Source organism: Chrysochloris asiatica, unplaced genomic scaffold, assembly GCF_000296735.1.
Source record: "Chrysochloris asiatica unplaced genomic scaffold, ChrAsi1.0 scaffold00004, whole genome shotgun sequence".
Classification (NCBI taxonomy): domain Eukaryota; kingdom Metazoa; phylum Chordata; class Mammalia; order Afrosoricida; family Chrysochloridae; genus Chrysochloris; species Chrysochloris asiatica.
The window spans coordinates 14,897,194-14,918,801 of record NW_006408522.1 but is presented as its reverse complement, the minus strand read 5'-3'; the positions used below and the strand labels follow the sequence as shown (position 1 = coordinate 14,918,801).

The 21,608-nt window shown below is 38.5% G+C and overlaps 1 protein-coding gene across 5 annotated transcripts in view; it reads left to right on the top strand.

Moving 5' to 3' along the window:
• The window catches only part of TCF12 (transcription factor 12), a 429,352-nt gene that overhangs the window by 149,350 nt on the left and 258,394 nt on the right, over positions 1–21,608 (top strand). The window contains exon 4 of one of the 5 annotated variants that reach the window (XM_006831612.1): positions 12,574–12,635. The exons of the other annotated variants lie outside the window; for them this stretch is intronic. Coding sequence (XP_006831675.1) covers positions 12,574–12,635 — 62 coding nt within the window. The remainder of the gene's footprint in view (positions 1–12,573; positions 12,636–21,608) is intronic. 5 annotated transcript variants of the gene reach the window in all.

Here is a 21,608-nt window from a genome sequence, read left to right as displayed (position 1 = left end):
TATGTGTACTCCTGGTTAAGCCCTGTGGGATAAGCACTGGACCACTAGGTCGGCAGTTCAAACCCACCTGCCGCTTCTTGGAAACCCTATATTGAGTCTGTATGAGTCAAAATCGACTAAATGACACTTAACAGCAACAGCTTTTGGTGTAACAGTTTCTGCCTTTAAGCCTAATGCTAAGCTGTAGTATGAACTCCACCAGAGTGATGCTACAAAGGGGCCACAGACTTCTCATCCATGTTCTACTAGGAGAAGGGAAAGTCTCCCCAGCAGAGTTTCAGTCTGCTGAGTCGCCCTCCTTTCCCCTAATTCTACCAGGGATGCAGAGTAACCTCGTGGTGTCAAGATGGTGGAGTTTCTGATTGTCAATGAAGAGATTTCCTTCTGTAGACAGAGAAATAAACACCACACCTGTAGTGGCTATAGAGGAAGCAGTACGCATGGCCACCAATCTGATTGTGAAAATGACACAAAACATGCTGGGGACACTGAAGCGCATCATATGTTGCTTGTGCCATCAGACATTCCTATCTCTGTTTTCTGCACTTGTTCACCTACTACCCACTTAGGCAGAACATACATACACACACACACACACACACACACAGACATTTATTAAAGAAGTATCATGATGTGAGTGGCACTTACATGTTCAGAAATTTGTGAAATTGGTGATGAAGATAAAGCACCAGAGATTAAAAGGAGTGAGGATAATCAGTGTGTGACGTAGGCAATAGGCGTAGTTACAGAGTTTGTCCCTGTCTCCAGTATTTTTTATCTTCATTGAATTATGAATGCATTCTGTATTTGGCATTGTACAGGCATAAAGACCAGAGAATATCATGATTTTCTTGTTCGCTACAGCGTTGATGGTTTATTCTAGTTTCAGTCCTGTTGCCCCTTTAGAAGGTACAAACCCTGGGGTCAGACTGCATGGATATGAATCCTAGCTCTATTGCTTACTACCTGTGCAATTATAGAAAACATGCTTAAATTCATTATACTTAAGTTGACTCATCTGTAAAATGGAGATAACAGTACCTACTTCATTAGGTTGTTGTGAGGTCTAGATCAGATAATATATGTAAAGTGCTTAGATAATGTTCACTTTAATAATATGCATATAAAATTTACCAATTAGTTCATATATAGCAATTACAAAGTTTTAAATGAATAAATATGTTTGCCAATCTACTCCATTGTAAGTGTAATGAATAAGAAGTATTTATGGTCTCCATCACATGTAACATCTTTATGTTTTTTAGATTTGTGAAGATATAAATAAGATCTTTTCCCCTTCCCTTATGGTTGTCCATTTCTGTATTAGAAAACTAGAAGTCTCTTCCTGTCAAACTATGACATAAAAGTTTTAGTTTCTGCCGACTGCAATGCCTTCACATAATAGATTTTTATGTTTGCTTAATAAAATAAAACTGACAAAAAAAAAAGTATTTTATTTATTGGATTAATTGGGTTTGGGGATCAAGGAAGAACAGAATCAAAGTTGATTGAAGATAGTGAAACTGGAAGCCGATGATCATGGTGTTAATGGTAATAGGGATTTTGGTTTTGCTTACAAATTATTTTCCTAATTCATGACATTACTTAGAAAGCATTTATTTTATTAAAACAGTCTTTGCAACTTGTCCAAGGTGTACTGTATGACCTTGGGCAAGTGGCTTAACTTCTTTGTAACTCAGTTTTCTCATCTTTAAGCTTATAATAATAGTATATATACCTTGTAGGATTTTGGTGAAGATGAAATATAACAATAGCTATAAAATATTCAACTTCCTTTACTCTAGTTTAATAAATAAAAGGTGCTGTTACTATTATTGTCACCATTATCATTGCTTCCAAATAGCTAAGAATTCATACTGTATTTTAATGGTTGCATTTTTCTGGTGTACAAATTTTGTTTCCCAAATATGTCATTTGAATTTGTGGAAATTCCAAGGTGCCGTGTCATTTTGGTTACCCTGCCCTTTTAGCTTTGCTGCCTATACTTGGCTAAGTTCAAAAGAAGTGCTGCAGTGCCAGTGAGGTGTGGGTTGGCATCTTTGATGGAGCATATAGGTCAGAGATGCTCTTGCTAAGGTGTAGAGTTTTTCCTTCCTTATTTTATAAGATAAACTTACATTCACTGATGTTTGTTGTTGTTTAGTGCCTCTGAGTTGACTCCGACTCATAGCGACCCTGTGTAGGGTTTCTGAGGAGCAGCTGGTAGGTTTGAACTACTGACCTTGTGGTTTGCAGTCCAGTGCTAATCGTACAGCGCCACACTATACCACACTGGTAGTTTATCACTAATTGGTGATTAAAATATACTTCTCCTGACTTCCCTTCCCTTCCTTGCTTCTCTTCTTTAACTTTGCCTAGGACTAGCAAAAATTGCTTGATGACTGAGAATTATATTTATAGGCACCATTATTCATCACGATTTGACATTTTAATCTTGAGTGGTTTTCAGATTACATATAATCTATTGTGGGAGTTATTTGTAGAGAACAAATAGTATTAAATTGAGTAACTAGGATGCTTAGGTTTCTTTGCTTTTTAAAATTTTCTTTGTAATTATGATTTGCAGAATGACAGAATCATATCCACATGTGCTCCTCCTTCCTTCTACATTTTACAACATCATAGATGTTCGAAAACTGGAAGTTATGTTATAAGTTACTCTTTTTTGTTGTTCTTAAGTTTTTATTGTGAACTGAGTGATAATTTACATGGGAGAACATTGGCTTTACACCATCATTTCATTGTAATAATTATAATCTCCTCTGTGCTTCATCATTCAGCAGTATTTGCTTCCATTCCCTGTTTTTTGGGGGCAGGAGGGAATGTACACAAAACACTCAGGAATATATAATAATTTAAACAACCAAAGGGCACATTCTGCAAGCCTGCCTCCTGGCCACCAGCACCCAGTCCCTCTCTTTCCATGAGTCCAGAGTCCTCAGCTGTTCCCTCTCTCCATGTCCTCATCTGTGCCTCCTGGTGTCGCTGCTTCTCTGGATTGTTGTTGTTATATGCCGTGGAGTCGGAACCGACTCATAGCGACCCTGTACAGGGTTTCCGAGGGTGTAAATCTTTACGGGAGTAGAAAGCCTCATCTTTCTCCCGCTTCTCTGGATAGGGTCCCATATTCCACTTTTGCTCTTCTCCCTTGATTGTCCTAGAGTCCTCTGTTTCTGGTCTGTAAGATTAACTACTCCCCCATTTTTGTTACAAAACCTCTACCTTTACAGTTGTGACAATTGCACTTACTCATGGTAACAGTTACTCACTATTGAATCATAAAAATCTTATCCCCATCTCTTTTCACCAGACCCGTCTAGACAAGATGAAAACTATACAGTGGGGACTCTACCTTCCCCTGCACACTCTTAAACAAACGAATGTTACCAGTTACTCTTGAGTTGATTCCACCTTATGGCAACTCCGTGCCTTTCTTGCAAGGAACCTTCAATCTTTTTGTTAACAGATCAGTGCTTTAACTGTAATCACCACCCAGGGATTCCTTGGAAGATAATGTTAGTGATCATTTATGTCCAGTCCCTTTATGTTACAGATGAGGAAACTGAGCCTTAAAGATAGTAAAATTTCACTAGGCTGTATGTCTTCATTATCTAGTGCTGCTATAAGAGAAATCTTACAAGTGGATGACTTTAACACACAGAAATTTATCCTCTCACAGTTTTGGAGGCTACGAGTCTGAATTCTAAGCACCTGCTATGGAGAAAAGGACCTTGTCTCCTTTCAGCATCTATAGGCCAGAATAACTTGGAGATCTCCATGTGTCTTGACATCAAACTTTCTCTGGCTCTAGGAGCTTCTGGTACTGGGACACCAAGTCCAAAGGATGAATTCCATTCCTCGCTCTTTTTTCTTAGTGGTAGTAGGCCCCCCTTCTCTGCTCACTTCTCTCTCCTTTTTATCTCTTGTAAGGTAAAAGGTGTTGCATGCCACACCCCTGGGAACCTGCCTTATATAGATCAGCAACATTATGGGACCAGATTGCATCATGGGGGGTCATCACATAACTGCCAAACCACTGAGAATCATGGTGCAGCCAAACTGATACGAATTTGGGGTGTTAGGGTGGGTGTGGCACAGTTCAATCCATGACACTGTATAGCTTAATGAGCTAGTGAACAAAATAATTACCTGCATGAACTACGATATTCTGACTCTTATTCTTGTTGTTTTTAAGTGCCCTGTATAAGGTTTCCAAGGAGTGGCTGGTGAGTTTGAACTGCCATCCTTTCTGTGCAAATTGACCTTGAAGTTGAGTGCTTATCTTGTGGTACCACACTAGAACTCTTAATCTTAATGCTGGTCCTTTTTGACCCTTTATCTTAGTATTTTCCACCAGCTCAAGGAAGCAGTCCCTTAAAATGTCTGCCATATATGGAAGGAATGGCATAGTAAAGAAGGGCAAGGTGACAAGTGAAGATTTGTACCTTTCACCACTAAAGTGGACCTGGGGCATGGTATACTCAGAAGCAAGGATTAGTGTATTGTGAGGTAGAATGTTGTTGTTAAGTGCTGTTGAGTCCATTCTGTCCCATAGCGACCCTCTGTAGGGTTTCCAAGGAGTAGCTGGTGAGCTTGAACAGCCAACCTTATAGTTCAAAGGGCTTTGCAGTCTGACGCATTAACCCACAGCACCACACCTCAGGTAGAATGTTGTTTTTGTTAAGTGCTGTAAAGTTAGTTCCTGACTCATAGCAACTGTGTATAGGATTTCCAAGGAGCAGCTGGTGGATTTGAACTGCTGACCTTGTGGTTAGTCGTCCAGTGCTGATCTTGAGCACTACACCAGGAGTCTGTGAGCTAGAGTAGAATAAAAATTAAGAGCTTGAGCATTGGAATCAAAATATACCTTGATTTTGTGTCTCCCATTCCCACTTCCTAGCTAGGTAACTCTAAGGAAGGAGGAAGTGTCTTCTTTTTGCCTCAAGTTTTTTGGTTTCTTCTCCTCCCCGCTCCTCCCCCCCCCCCCCATTTATAAAAGGGGCAGGGAGTGGGTACTAATAATAACTATGTCGCTAAGTTCAAGACAGGTCTGTTAGTAGTAGAAAGGGGAAAACCAGTTATGTGGTGCTGAGTTGGCTTTAAAATACTGCTGTGTGTGATTCAGCACAAAATGATTTTGGGGACTTTTTACTTAATGGATAAGTAATAGGTATGATGAGGCCTTTTATTGTAATACATGCTATAACTTAGGCTACCTATAGTAACGAAAGGATCTGATGGTTCCATTTATTTTCAAAGTACCAAGAGTGGTCATTTTCACAGGCCAGTTGTTAGGGTCCCATGTGGACAAAAGCATAATTGACCGTGGTTAGTAGAAAATAAAATTATGAAGGCACAGATGTTCAGGATTGCTGCTCCAGCCTCTGTTGTTGTTGCTGTTGTTAGGTGCCATCGAGTCGGTACCAACTCATAGTGACCCTATGCACAACAGAATGAAACACTGCCCGGTCCTGCTTCACCCTTACAATCGTTGCTATTCCTGAGTTTATTGCTGCTGCCACTGTGCCAGTCCATCTTATTGGGGATCTTCCTCTTTTTCTCTGTCCCTTCACGTTACCAAACATGATATCCTTGACTGGTCCCTTCTGATAATATAGCTGAAGCATGAGAGGTGAAATCTGACCATCCTGGCTTCCAGGGAGCATTCTGACTGTACTTCTTCCAACACAGATCAGTGTGTCCTTTTAGCGGTCCATGGTACTTTTAGTACCCGCCTCCAACACCATAACTCAAATGCATCAATTCTTCTTCGGGCCTCCTTACTCACTGTCCACTTTCATATGAATATGAGGTTATTCAGAATACCATGGCTAGAATCAAGTCAAGTGCATCTTAGTCCTCAAACTTTGCATGTCAACACTTTAAAGCGGTCTTGTGCAGCAGATTTGCCTAATGCAATGTGTCATTTGATTTCTTGACTGCTGCTTCCACAGGTGTTGATGGTTGATCAAAGCAAACTGAAGTCTTTGACAATTTCAATCTTTCCTTCATTTATGTGGTGCTAGTGGTGGTGATGTGCCGTGGAGTTGGTTCCGACTGATAGTGACCCTGTACAGGATTTCCGAGGCTGTAAACCTTTACCTGAGCAAGAAGCCTCATCTTTCTCCTGCAGAACAGCTAATAGTTTCAAACTGCTGACCTTGAGGTTCGCAGCCCGATTAGAAACCACTTTGCTACCAGAGCTCTTTTATATGGATATTTTTAATTGGTCCAGTTGTGAGGATTTTTGTTTTCTTTACATTGAGATGCAACCCATACTGAAGGCTGGAATCTTTGATCTTTATCAGTATTTTAAGTTCTCCTTGCTTTTAGCAAGCAAAGTTGTATCATCTGCATATCTCAAATTGTTGATGAGTGTTCCACCAATCCTGCTGCCACATTCTTCTTCCTACAATCCAGCTTCTCAGATTATTTGCTTAGCATACAGATTGAATAAGTATGGTAAAAGAGTACAATCCTAGTACACACCTTTCCTAATTTTAAACCATTTGGTATACCCTTGTTCTGTTAGAACAACTGCCTCTTGGTCTAGGTACAGGTTCCTCACTAGCAAGAGTTGTGAGATGACATCAAGAGCATCGTACAGAAAGAAAGCAAAAGGTCCATTTAGAAGATAAGAAAGAAGGAAAAGACCAAAATGCTCTGTAGCATAGAGTTGCTAAAGCAAATGAAATAAATGAGGAGCTAAAAGAACTAAACAGAAAATTTATAAGATCAGCTCAAGCAGACAGAGTCAAATATTGTAACGAAATGAGCAAAGACCTGGAGTTAGAAAACCAAAAGGGAGGAACACACTCAGCGTGTCTCAAGCTAAGGGTACTGAAGAAAAAATTTAAGCCTCAGTTTGGAATGTTGAAGAATTCTATGGGCAAAATTTTCAATGATACAGAAAGCATCAAAAAAAGAAAACTACCTGGCCAACTAATTGGAAGACATCCATATTTGTTCCTATCCCAAAGAGAATGGAATGTGACCCAACAGAATGCAGAAATCATCAGATAATATTATTACTATCACATGCAAGTAAGTTTTTGCTAAAGATAATACAGAAATAGCTGCAATCATATATTGATGTACAAGAGAACTTCCAGAGGTTCAAGCCAGATTCAGAAGAGGACATGGAATGAGGGATATCATTGCTGATGTCAAATGGATCTTGAGTGAAAGCAAAGAATACCAGAAAGATACTTATCTGTGCTTTGTTGTGTGGATTATGACAAGTTATAGACAACATTGCTCCAGCCTGTAAGGGTTAAATAAATCCATAGGTTGGGGACTTGGAATGAGGGGGAAAAAAAATATCAGTTCAACTAGAGTATTGTTGTTGTTAAGTATCCTTGAGTTGGTTTCAACCCATTGAGGAGCAGCTAGTAAACTTAAACCACCAACCTTGAGGTTCAAACCAACTTTGCAGTCTAGCACAGTAACCCATAGCACCACACCAGGACTCTTTCAGATTCTAGAAAACCAAGTCAGACCATAAACTTATCTGGATGAGATTTCAACTTCTGGGCCATTTCAGTCAGATCTGGCTAAAGGAACTCTGTAAGAGAAGCAGTGAACTTTGAAGCACAAGGTCAGTGGTTTGAGCCCACCAGCCTCTCCATGGGAGAAAGATGAAGTTTTCTACTCCCCTAAAGATTTACAGCCTCAAAAATCCTGTACCAGGGTCCCTGTGAGTCTTAACAGACTCTCTGGTACCCAACACCTACAATAGTTGTTGTTGTTGTTGTTGTTAAGTGCCGTCGAGTTGGTTTCGACCCATAGCGACCCTGAATAGGGTTTCCGAGGCTGTAAATCTTTACGGGAGCAGATCGCCTCATCTTTCTCCCGTGGAGCAGCTGGTAGTTTCGAACTGCTGACCTTCCGGTTCGCAGCCCGATTCGTAACCACTATGCTACCAGAGCTAGTAATGCTCTCTTAATGCTTAGCAGGTATTCAGTATCTTTTCATTCATGAATAATGAGCCATTGGTGAGATAATCAGATACAAGATAATAGAGCCTTAGTTCCCCTCAGATGCTAACTATACATAGTGAAAGAAAGTCATGCTGACCCCTGGAAAGGTTGTATTGGCTGGTGTTTTGGGAGAACCTGGTGACTTTGTTCTTTTCCATAGTATAAAGGAGCTCTGGTAGCCTAGTGGTTAAGAATGGGACTGAGAACCTCAGGGTCAGCAGTTTGAAACTACCAGCTGTTTCACAGGAGAAAGATGAGGCTTTCTGCTCCCGTGAAGATTTACAGCCTCGACTGCACAGCACATAGAGGCTGGCCCAGGATCGGGCAGTAATTCCTTCTGCTGTGCATAAGGTCTCTATGAGACGGTACCAACCTAACAACAACAACATAGAGGCCTTGGAGCCCTGCCATGGGGTGTGAGTTCATGTGCTGGACTGCAAAGTTGAGCTGAACTACAAGATTGGTGTTTCAGGCTCACCAGCTGCTCCTCGGAAACCCTATACGGGTCGCAGAGAGTTGGAACTGACTTGACAGCACTTAACAACAACATAGAAGTCTTGGTGTTGTGTTGTGAGATAAAGCAATGGGACTGTGAGTTCAGTTTGAACCACAAGATCAGTGGTTCAAATTCACCATCTGCTCCTCTAAAACCATACATGGGGTCATTATGAGTCAGAACCGACTGTTGTTGTTGTTAGGTGCCATCGAGTCGGTACCGACTCATAGCAACCTTATGCACAGCAGAACGAAACACTGCCCAATCCTGGGCTAACCTCACTACTGTTGCCACACTTGAGTCCATCAAAGCCACTTACTTGGCCAATCCATCTTATTGGGGGTGGTCCTCTTATTCTCTGAGCCTTCACCTTACCAAACATGATATCCTTCTCCAGCAACTGGTCCCTCCTGACAATATGTCCAAAGTATAAGAGACGAAATTTGGCCATCTTGGCCTCAAGGAGCACTCTGGCAACATTTCTTCCAACACAGATCTATTGGTTCTTTTGGCAGCCCATGGCACTTTCAGTATTCTCCTCCAACACCATACTCAAAAGCATCAATTCTTCTACGGTCTTCCTTATTCACTGTCCAGCTTTCTCATGCATGCATATGAGGTTACTGAAAATACCATGGCTTGGGTCAGGCGCACCTTATTCCTCAAACTGACATCTTTGCTCTTCAACACTTTAAAAGGCTTTGTGCAGCAGATTTGCCTAATGCAATAAGTCGTTTGCTTTCTTGACTGCTTCTTCCATGAGTGTTGACAGTTGATCCAAGAAGAATGAAGTCCTTGACAACTTCAATCTTTTCTACGTTGATAAGTATATTGTTTATTGGTCCAGTGGTGAGGATTTTTGTTTTCTTTACATTGAGATGTAATCCATACTGAAGGCTGTGTTCTTTGATCTTTATCAGTAAATGTTTTAGGTCCTCTTCACTTTCAGCAAGCAACGTTGTATTATCTGCATGTTGCAGGTTGTGAATGAGCCTTCCTCCAATCCTGATGCCACGTTTGTCTTCATATAAACTAGCTTCTCAGGTTATTTGCTCAGCATACAGGTTGAATAAGTATGGTGAAAGAATACAACTGTGTCGCACACCTTTCTTAATTTTAAATCATTCAGTGTTCCCATGCTCTGTTTGAACAACTGCCTCTTGGTCCAGGTACAGAGTCCTCATTAGCACAGTTAAGTGGACCGGAATACTCATACTTTGCAATGTTGCCCATAGCTTGTCATGATCAACATAATCAAAAGCCTTTGTGTAGTCAGTAAAGCACAGGTAAACATCTTTCTGATATTCTCTGTTTTCATCAGACATTAACAATGATATCCCTCATTCCGTGGCCTCTTCTGAATCCGGCTTGAACCTCTGGAAGTTCTCTGTCAATGTATGATTATATCTGTTTCTGTGTACTTTTAGCAGAACTTTACTTGCATGGGATATCAAAGAGATTGTCCTATGATTTCTGCATTTCATTGGGTCACCTCTCTTTGGAATGGACACAGATATGGATCTCTTCCAATCAGTCGGCCAGATAGTTGTCTTCCAAATTTCTTGTCAGAGATGAGTGAGTGCCTCCTGTGTCTCCTCACTTTCTTGAAAGATTTCAATTTTTATCTGATTAATTTCTGGTGCCTTGTTCTTTGCCAATTCTTTCAATGCACCTTGGACTTCCTCCTTCAGTATCATTGGCTCTTGATCATATGCTACCTCCTGAAACGGTTGAACATTAACCATTTCCTTTTGGTACAGTGACTCTGTGTAGTTCTTCCATCTTCTTTTGATGCTTTCTGCATCATTCAGTAATTTGTCAGAGAATCTTTCAATAATGAAAGTCAAGGCTTGAATTTTTTGTTCAGTTCCCCCAGCTTAAGAAATGCTGAGCGTGTTCTTCCTTTTTGGTGGTACAGACCATCAATTATTTATGTGCAAATTCAAACTAAGCTGAAGAAAATGAAAACAAGTACATGGGAGCCAAAATATGACCTTGAATATATCCACATGGATTTAGAGATCATCTGAAGAACAGATTTGACACATTAAACTCTGAAGACCGAAGACCAGAAGAGTTGTGGAATGACATCAAGAACATGATACATGAAGAAAGCAAAAAGTCATTGAGAAGACAAGAAAGAAGGAAAAAGTCAAAATGGATGTCAGAAGAGACACAGAAACTAGCTCTCCAGTGTAGAGATGCTAAAGTAAATGGAAGAAAATGTCAAGATCAGCTCGAGAAGATAAAGCCAAATATTAGAAAATGTGTAAAGATCTGCAATCAGAACTGACTAGACAGTACTTACCAACAACCAAGGAGCTCTGGTAGCTTATTGGGTTACAAGTTGGACTACTAACTGCAAGTCAGCTGTTCAAATCTACCAGCTCCTCTGCAGGAGAAAGATGAGGCTTTCTTCACCCATAAAGGTTTACAGCCCCAGAAACCCTGTATAAAGTGACTGTGTGTTAAAACCAACTGCATGGCACTTAACAACAATAGCTGTTTCATATGTGGTCACGTGAGTCAAAAACCAACTTGATAGCGCAGTTTCTGAAATATTGAAAAGCAAAGAAATGTATCTTAGAGTTTAGGAAATATGGTTAGAATTATAAGTCGCATTTATCTAAAGAGATAGGTTATAAAACTGGAAAATAATTTTTTAAGATACAAGTGAAAAAGCTGTCATTAGGCAAAAAATAATTAATTCCATTGATTACTATTTAGACAAGGTATCAGGAAAGACTTGATTGAAGAGGAAGTGTTAGAGCAAATTATTATAGGACAGAGGATATTTGTATGAATAGGGTTGAAAGGAATGCAATTTTTTGAAGAACAAAATAGTAGGATCATAGTTGTTGCTATTTTCCAGTCAATTCTGACTCATAGTTATCCTGTATAATATTTCCAAGGAGCAGCTGGTGGGTTTGAACCCCAGCCTTGCAACTAGCTGTCCAGTGCTTATCCACACAAAGACTGCAGGAACAGTTGTTGTTAGTGCCACCGAGTCAATTCCAACTCATAGCAATCCTGTGTAGGGTTTCTGAGTTTGAGCTGTTAACCTTGCAATTCAAACCGACCTTGCAGGTTGAGTGCTTACCCTCCATCACCACACCTGGACTCACAATGTTGTTGTTAAGTGTTGTTAAGTCTGTCCTGACCCATAGTGACCCTGTATGGGGTCTCCGAGGAGCAGCTGGTGAGCTTAAAGCATCCAACTTGCAGTTCAAACTGACTGTCCAGTGCATTAACCACAGTGCCATGCCAGGACTCGAGGATTCACAATAGAAAGGCGCAAAATCACAAAATTTAGTAGATAGTAAATCATCTTCATTTGTAGGTTAATAGTGTGCGATAAGGCAGGTGACATTACTGCAAGAAACGTGTAGTCTGTTCTTTGGGCACTAGATGTCTAATTAAATGTGGTTTTTATATAGAAAATAACACAGTTTTTGTTTTAAATTATTCAAATTTGTGTAGTGTTAAGATCCAAAGTAGAGGAGTGACAGGAAACAGAATGTCAGGTTAAGATATTAACGGCACTGGTCCATTTATGATGTATTGGCAGTTAGAGTGGGAGGAGCAAGATTGCAAAGTAATGGAACGGAGAGCAATATCATGAAGGAAAAGAAGAAAGCTGACACAGCTAGGTGATGCGAGGTACAAAATCATGTAGACTCACTCGCCCCTCAGATTGATGAAACTCTGTGTGCTTTAGTTAGACTTTGTCATTAGTTCTGGTTGTGTTTTTCAGTGACCAGATTTCTTGATTTTAATATTTTCCCTTATAAGTGGGAAAATCTAGTTTTGTGAGTAAAATAATAAAGAAAATAGTTTTGATGTTTTTTGTTTTAAATAAAACTCATTTTCCTCCATTTGTCAGCATTGATGGAAAAATAACGTTTAGTGTTACTTTTTTTAGAGTAGACCTTCTCTAGATTGTTAATTTTTTGCTGTTGTTTTTGTTATTGAAGGGGAGGAAAAGGGTGTAGGTTTTATAGCTACTAGGAGTTCAACTGCAATAATTAGTAAGGACACACAAATTTTGAAATAGTATTTTATGCCTCTTGATCTCAGGTACAAAACACAAGATGAAGCAGTTAAATAGCAAAGCAAGACAGGAGGGACAGAGAATTAAAGTAAGTGTTTTCTATATATTGCATCTATGTTCCCATTAATCTCTGTTTTGTTATGTAACTGCTCATTCTGAATGTTCTGATGTGAAGAAAGCAATGGATAAGAAAAAAGGGTATAATTTGAAGTTAGTTTAAATAAACTTGTAAGAATAATGTTGTTTGGTAGTCTTGGCTCTATTCTAAGCATCACCTGTCTACAAATTATAGTCTTAATGTTCTTGAATAAGAAATACATTGGGTTGTGAATCATGTAAACTTCTTTGAAGTCTCTTGCCAGTAGTTATCCACAATGAAAGACATCACATGAGATTGTGTTTTAAGATAGCCAAAGCTTGGACATCTTCAGTCTAGCTAGTCTTCCTAGGGACGACTCCTGTTGAGATGTTCTAACATCTAGCATCTTTTGGAAAAGAGCCTTTATGTCAGTCTGTCACTTCACCATGAGGTTCACTTAGCTTTGTATGTCTATGAGATACTGCATCTTTGTCAGTACCAAGCTTTCTAATTCAGTCGCAACATTTTTTCATTGTTCAGTATTTTTAAAGTTAACAAGTAGAAATCAAAAAGTATATTAATCTGTGAGTTTCTCTTGTGTAATTCTTGAGGTCTTACTTTCTTGACATCTCTTTACTAAATTTTTATTGATTGTTACAAGATGGGACGTCAAGAAGTTCGTGGAGAAAATGGAATTGACAGATATAGAATTTTTCCAAGGACTTTTTGAAGCCCCCTATTATTATGTAACTTTAGAAATTTCTTATCCATGAGAATAAAATCTAGGGTGTATTCTGACTAACCATACTTTTCCGTCAGTGTTATTAGTAGTAACAATAATAGTAATTAGGACTTGTCACAATGTAGTTTACGAAAGTACTTTCTGTAACCTGATTTGGTCCTAACAACATGCTCATTAAAATGTCTTTAAAAAAAAAAATCTCTTCATTTTTAGAAGTGAAGGAATTGAGACTTTGAGAAGATAATTGACTTGTCAGATATTGAACATCAAGGTAGCTAGTGTAACCAGGACTAGAAAACAGGCTGTATGCCTAAAAATTATTGGCATTTTCTACCATACCACACTTGCCAATATAGAAAAGAGATCCCTAAGCAGTTATTTCTACTTGTCCAGACATTTAGGGAAAGGTTATTCTAGCAGTTATAAAATGATTATATTATCATTGTTATTTTTTATGAAAATATTCATTCACATTTTATAGAAAATGAGTCATGGAATGATTCAAATAGACTTGGTTCCAGGTTTCACCACTGTATTTGATGTTGGACAAAATACTCACCTTCTCAGGCTCTTATTTCTTACCTGCAAAGAGAATTTGTCTCATAAGAATTATGTGAGACTAAGTATTTAGCACAATGTAAGTGTTTGTTCTTTTTTGTTTCTATTTTTTACTTTTGATCTCATGACAACTTACTCATCCATTCTGATATGAAACCATGCTAGGAATCTTATAAGTCTTGAATACTCCTTGAAGAGGCAGCTGTTTTGAATTCCTAGAACATGTCTGGAATAAGATACTGGACCTGTTACAGTATTTAAACACCCAACAAAAGATGCTGTAAGTCAGGAAAATTGTATTTATAAAATGGCATCTATTGAAAAGTTCACTGCTTTACAGGTCTCGGAATTTACAGACCATTGGAGAAAATCCAGATTCTTATGGCAAACTATAGATTCTAACAAGAAAGCTTCCATTCCCCAAACCTATCTGAAAGGATGGATTATGAGGCAGGCTCTAACCTCAAGGTGTCAGGTCCACCAGGTGTTCCTCGGGAGAAAGATAAGCCTTTCTGCTCACGTAAAGATTCACAGCTTAGGAAACCCTACACAGGGTCTCCATGAGTCAAAACCAACTCAGTGGTACACCACCACCACCCACCCACCCATCTACCTTATAAGGTCATTATAAGACCTAAGTGAGCTTTTGTGTGTTGACCTTAGCATGATCAATAAATGTTTAATTCCTTTTGATATTGTTTTGTTATATACCCTAACATTTTAATTCTGAGAATAACAAACCTGAAATGTTTCCTTTCAACATATTAAACCGACACTTAAACTTTTAGTACTATCACATTGAAGTAATTATTTTAATGTGACTTTATATCAAAATGTGTTATTTTTTTGCATGAAACAACATATTCTTGATGTTTACTATAAGTATTGATGACAACGCAAATATATGTCAGCTGTTCTGAACCAATTATTTTTTCTTCATTAGTGATTTTTCTTCATTAGTCTACTTTTCTGAGTTCTTACTGTGCAAAATATTATTCTTGATTCCCTATTAATCCTGTCTACCTCCTTGACATCACTTTTCCTCAGTATCTTTCTTCCCAACTTGTAATCTTCATAGTTTACTCTCAGAGATTTTCACTCTTGCTTATGGGCTATTCACATGGAAATTTGTTTTCCCCCACTCTGTTTATCCATGAAGCATGTATTGAAATTCCATTGTATTCTGGTCACTTGAACTTGCTGGGTAAAACAAAAATTATCAGTCCATATTCCCTGATCAAAAGAAGTATTGTTAATGAGTTAGACAGAGATTATTTTGCTATAGCATGATGAGTTACAATAAAGATAAACCACGGAGTAGTAGAAACACAATAGAAGCAATACTTGTTCATGAAACTTCCAGGGCATATTTTATGTCTAGTGAAATGAAAACATACACACCAGAACATACATTCATCCATCAATTTATACATATACTCACGTTATATCATATTCTTGCTGTGTTTACCCATATTGTTTTACTACCATTGACTGAAACTCACTACTTCCTACACTTCTCATCTGTGCTGTAGAGTTACTGTTCGTAATTTGATCTCATAAAGATAATTCTTTCAAAGAGCATGATGCTTACAGTGAACTTTTTTAAAAAAATGAATTTCACAAAACAGTTGTTTAGTTTTAAGATGACTTCAGCTTATGAATCTATCAGAGCAATAACTTAGGTGTTCTTCCAATCTCAGTAGGTCCAGTAAATCTGTAAGAATTTGAAATTCTTTTCTACATCTTTACTTCCTTTAGATCAGGATTCCATCTGTTGACTCCTTGATGCAGATGGTTAGGCCTTCTCTGATTCCTGAGTCCCTTCCTTCTTCCTCTTCTGATCCAGGGGAATAGAGACCAATCATTGTACCTTGGATGGTCACTTGCAAGTTTCTAAGACCTCTGGTGCTACTCACTGAACTAGGGAGGGGAACATTAACCCTAAAAACAGTATTAGGCCAGTTGATTGGACAGTCCTACTCTTAGAACCAAGAGAACTAATCCCATCAGGTGTTTGGATGTACTTAAGTAGTATCAACAACTTTAACTTCTTTTATTTATGTATTTATTTTGAGTTGTGCTTCTGTTGTGATTATTAATAACACAATATTTACCATTTTATCCTTTTTCTGGTGTATAACTTATGAGTCCTGATGTGGCACTGTAGGGTAAGCACTGACTGTTAACCACAAGGTCAAGAGTTCCAATCCACCATCCTCTCTTGGAAATGCTCTACAGAGTTGCTGTGAGTCAGAACTGACTTGACAGTACTTAACAACCACAGCACTTAGTGATGATGTCAGCTTACACATATCTAGTCGTGCAACCATAATTGATTCCAATTTTCCTATCACCATAAATATAAACCTGTTACTTCTCAGAGAATAATTGTATCTCTCCCTCCTCCTTTCCACTTCAGTTTACCACTAATAATATTGGTCTCTATGTATCTATTTACTCGTTCTTCTATGTTCGCATAAGTGAGGTCATACAGTATTTATCCTTTTGTGATTGTTTTATTTCACTCAATATAATGTTGTCTAGATCCCTCCATGTTGTTATATGTACAGTGACTACATTGTTCTTTATGTATTATTGTTTATGCAGGTTGTGTAGTATTGCATTGTATGTCTGTACTATATATTTTTAATCCATTCATCTGTCAGACACACTTGCGCTGTTTCCGCCTTTTGGCTATTGTAAATAGTGCTGCAGTGAATATAAGTTGCATGAGCCTGTTTGTGTCACTGTTTTTAGATCTTTCCAGTATATCCTGAGCTCTGGTGTGGCACTGTAGGATTGGTTTGCAGTGAGTCAGAATTCACTCCGTGGCAATGGGTTTTTATAACCCACAGTTATAAGAGGCTTATAGGCCAAAGAACAAGGAACTTGAAGAAAATATTCTCAAATGCAAAATAAATAAATTGCTGCAAAACACAAATCCTAAAAGTAGCCAGAGGAAATGACACATGAGTACAGAGACTAAAGATAATAGTAAGAGTAGACTTCTCTTTGGGGACAACGGAAGCCAGAAGATAGTATAGTAACAACTTGAAAGTTTTGAAAGGAATAAAGAAAAACCAAACTGATACTTCTATACCCTCATGGAAAAAAATAAAGAATATTTCAAACACATGGCAGATGAAAACCTTCATCATCACCACAGCTGCACAATCAGAAATATTAAAGGAACTCTTCAGTCAGAAGGAAAATAATCCCAACTCGAAATAGACAGACATCTAAACAAACAAATGGAAAGTATATAGATATTGTAACAACATGCTCAAATAGGTGCATGTTTTTTCTTATTATTGAAATATTTTTCAAAGAAATTGATGGTTTAAATAAAAAATAATAATAACTGTGCTGTGAGTTTTATACATACACAGAAATAAAAAGTATGACAGCAATAACAGGCTGATAAGGAAGAAGTGGAGGTCTGTTGTAGTAACCTTTTTATACTGTTCGTAAAGTACTAGACTATTACTTAAAAGTAGACTGTCGCAAGTTATTTATGGATAGTATAAATTCTAAAACAATAACAGATGTAACAACACAAAGGTTTAGAATTAACAGGCCATCAAATAAGATATACTGAAATCATGAAACATTTTAATTCAAAAAGAAGATGGAAAAGAAGGAAAAACAAAACAACAAAGCATTGGGATACATAATCAAATGGAAGATTAAAACCCAATCAAACAACCACGTTAGTGTAAACAATCTAAACAGATTTATAAATCCTTACTGATTTTCTGTTGCTTTTTTTTTTTTTTTAAAGCAGTTATTTGGAGGAGGAGATTGAATTTTCTAATGTGGATTTGTCTGTTTTTCCTTTCAATTGCCTTTTTTTTTTTTTTTTTTAAGGTTTTTATTGTGGATCAAATGAAAGTTCACAGGGCAGATCATCAGTTTTACATTCAACAAATCATACACCTTGTTTCATTACGATGATTATAATCCCCTCCATATACTGTCAGTTAATAGTATTTCTCTATATGCACTTTAGCTTTTTAGAAAAAAAACAACTAAATATTCAGGCATATATAATAATTTACACCTCCAAAGGGCACATTCTGCAAGTCTGCTTCCTGACCACCAACTCTTAGTCCCTTTCTTTCCATGAATCTAGAGTCCTCACCTGCTCCCCTCCTTCTCTATGACCCCATCTCTGCCTGACGTCTATGGCGTCACTGCTGCTCTGGATAAGGTCCCCCATTCTGCTTGTGCGCTTCTCCCTTGATGGTCCTAGGATCCTCTGTTTCTGGACTGTAAATTTAACCACTCCCCTGTTTTTGTCACAAAACTTTTACCTTTACAATTGTGACAGTTGCAATTAGTCATGATAGCAATTATTAACTATTTAATCATATGAATCTTATCCCCATCCCTTTTCACCAGACACAAGATGGAAACTATTCAGTGGTGACTCTTTCTTCCCCCCCATACTCTTAAACTAAACTCCCTCTTGAAACCTTGTAAGCCATACACTTTGTGCCTTTATCGCCCCCTCATTTTAGGTAGCCAGTGTCTAAGTTGCCCATCCCTATCTACCCTATGTACATAGGGGATAGCATTGATACTTGATGTGAAGTCTCCTTCCCTCTCTGTTGGTATTTAGAGTTACTACCTCCATGAGTATAGGTCAAGTTCATCAAATTGTAGCAATTTACCCTTGTTTCCTTTATCAAAAAAAATTAAAAAAAATTTTTTTTTTGTAATCTTGCTCTAGTCAGGTTCTGATTATCAAGCCATCAAGGCTAGGTCAAATGGGTACTGTCTGCAAGTTTGGGGGTTCTTGTGCCTCACCCCTCATTTCATATCAGCTGGATGCTTCACTCTCAGCTCTAGCCCTCTGTGGCTATGTCCTTGTCCATGGGCTCAGGTGTCTCCAGGTTTCACCACACTTTAGTCCAATCAGCCCTTCCTCTTCTCTCTCTCATCTCCAGGTCAACAGAAGACAATGGAGTGTGGTTGAACTCAGCCCATTTCTTCATTGCTGCATTTTCCACTCACCAGTAGACCAATATGATCGCCAGCAAGCTTACATGTCTGTTCATGTGTTCCCTTTGAGTTTCAGTCTTAGAGGGGAGTTTGTCCTGAAGGAACTTGATTGCTTGCCTTGATGGTTACCTGGCAAACAGCTTGCTTATTCTTGTAGTAGCCAATCATATTGCCAGTTTTTCCTGATGATCTTTCTTTGGAGATGTATCTTCTGTTGCTTTAGCTGTTCCAGGGTGGTCTTCTTGTCCTTGTTGTGAGAATGTCATAAGGTTCTGGATGGGACTCAGAATTCCACCTAAGGTCCTATACTCTGCGAAGGCTTTGCAAGAGGCGTATTTCAATGGGCAAATTCTAGAACCCCTTTTAGGTATTCCATTCAGTTATAGGCTGAAGACGAGCTTACAAGTTTTCTGTAATCATGGTTCCCCATTCCTTTCTATCACAATCAAGTGTCTGTTTCATTTGCTTTTTGTGTGACACATTTTAAAGCTCTGGTACTATGTGCATAAATGTTTATATGAAGGTAAGTCAAAGTATTTCTTCTAGGACTCTGGTTTATACATACATGAGTTGATACCAAATAAAGTAGATGTATACATGTCTCTACCATCATTGGAGAGCTGCAAGTAAATTCTCTCAGTAACATACTTGTCTTAGCCTTGTTAGGGTACCTTCAGGGAAAAAAAATCCAATCTAAACAGTGGCTCACAAGAGCATCTGTTGGGCCAGTTATATTCAAGGCAGAGAAGTTGGCTCAGAAGGTGATGACAGCTGTTTCTTGGGCACTCCAAAGAGGTAATCTTGATAGATTTTTTGAAGGACACAGGACAATCACAGTGGCTTATTAGGAATAAGTTTTAGGAAAAGTCAAAATTGCATTGGTGAGGAAAAAGGCCAGGAAAGGTATGCCAAGAAATTCTTTTCCTGCTCGTCCTTTGAAGTTAACAAGGGCTGTCCTACAAGAATTTCAATGGGAAACCTTATCCCATTCCCTGTACAGTCCTAATTTTGTCTTTCAGACAATTTTCTATTCCTAAAACTCAAAAAACATTTTAAAGGAACATGATTTGAGTTCCTCAAGTATACCAAAGCTGCCATTTTGATGTGATATAAATTGAAGAGCACAGAATTCTTTGGGGAAAGATAGAGAGATGGAGACATCACCTTGAGAAGTGTATAGACCTAGATGGAGATTTTGTTGAGAAACAGTAGCTTCACATTTTGATATTTTTGTTTCATAAATGGTTCTATGATTTTGTAGCAATATTTATTGACTTACTATGATAGAGGAGTCCTGGTATGCATAGGGTAATCACTCAACCATAAGGTTGGTTTGAACCACAATGTTGGGAGTTCAAACTTACCAGCTGCTCCTGGGAAACCCTCTACAGGGTGGAGATGGGTGGGAATTAACTCAACTGCATTTAACAAGACCCTCTATAAACCTGACTGGACATTTAAATCCATCCAACAATAGAACACATACTCTTGCCATATGCTTAGAGAACGTTTACTAGGGCAAACAATATTCTGGGCCAGAAAACAAATCATAATGAATATCAAGTATTAAATTTATACAAAACATGATCCTGTCTATAGAAAATCCCCCAAAATTCACTAAAATGCTTCTGCAGTGAATAGAGAAGTTTAGCAAAGTTCAGGGATATAAATTGCTCCTGGTTAGCATCTCCATGGCCGGCAGCAAAACTCAAAAGTATGTAGTGTCCTGTGACTCCTGTTAGAATCTGCAGTAGTGTTTTAGTAATGACTCAGAACTACCCCTTACAATCATAAGTCAGCATCTAAAAATCAGTATCTGTCAACACTTGTTGCCTTGGGCATGAAGACAGGATAGCTAAAATATTATGTCAAAGTTTGATGGGTCAACACCTGTATATACTTTTTATTTTTGGTATATACTTTTAATTAATAAAAAAAAAAAAAAGAAAGAAAAGAAAAGCAACAAAAAGAAAATCCACTGTCATCAAGTCAATTCCAATTCATAATGACCCTAGGGTTTCTGGGACTACATCTTTATGGGAGTAGGCAGCGTCATCTTTCTTTGGAGGAATGGCTAGAGGGTTTAAACCACCAACCTTGCAGTTAGCAGCATAATGCTTAACCTGCAGTGTCACAAAACACCTATAGTTTTATTCGAGAACTTTAATATGTACTAGCAAAACTCCTGGTGTGGTGCTGTAGGATACGCACTGGACTGCTGGTGGTTCAAACCCACCAGCTGTTCCTTGGAAACCCTATGCAGGATCACTATGAGTTGCAACCAACTCGATGACACTAAACAACAACAGTATGTTCTTAAGAGTCCGTTGTTGTTGTTGTTAGGTGCCATTGAGCCCGTCCTGACTCATAGCAACCCTATATACAACAGAACAAAACACTGCCTGATCCTGGGCCAACCTCACAATTGTTGCTATGCTTGGCCTTATTGATGCTGCCACTCTGCCATTCCATCTCATTGGGGGTCTTCCTCTTTTTTTCTGACCCTCCATCTTACCAAACATGATATCCTTCTCCAGTGACTGGTCCCTCCTAACAATATGTCTGAAATATGAGAGACGAAGTTTGGCCATCCTGGTCTCCAAGGAGCACTCAGGCTGCACTTCTTCCAGCACAGATCTGTTGGTTCTTTTGGCAGCCCATGACACTTTCATTATTCT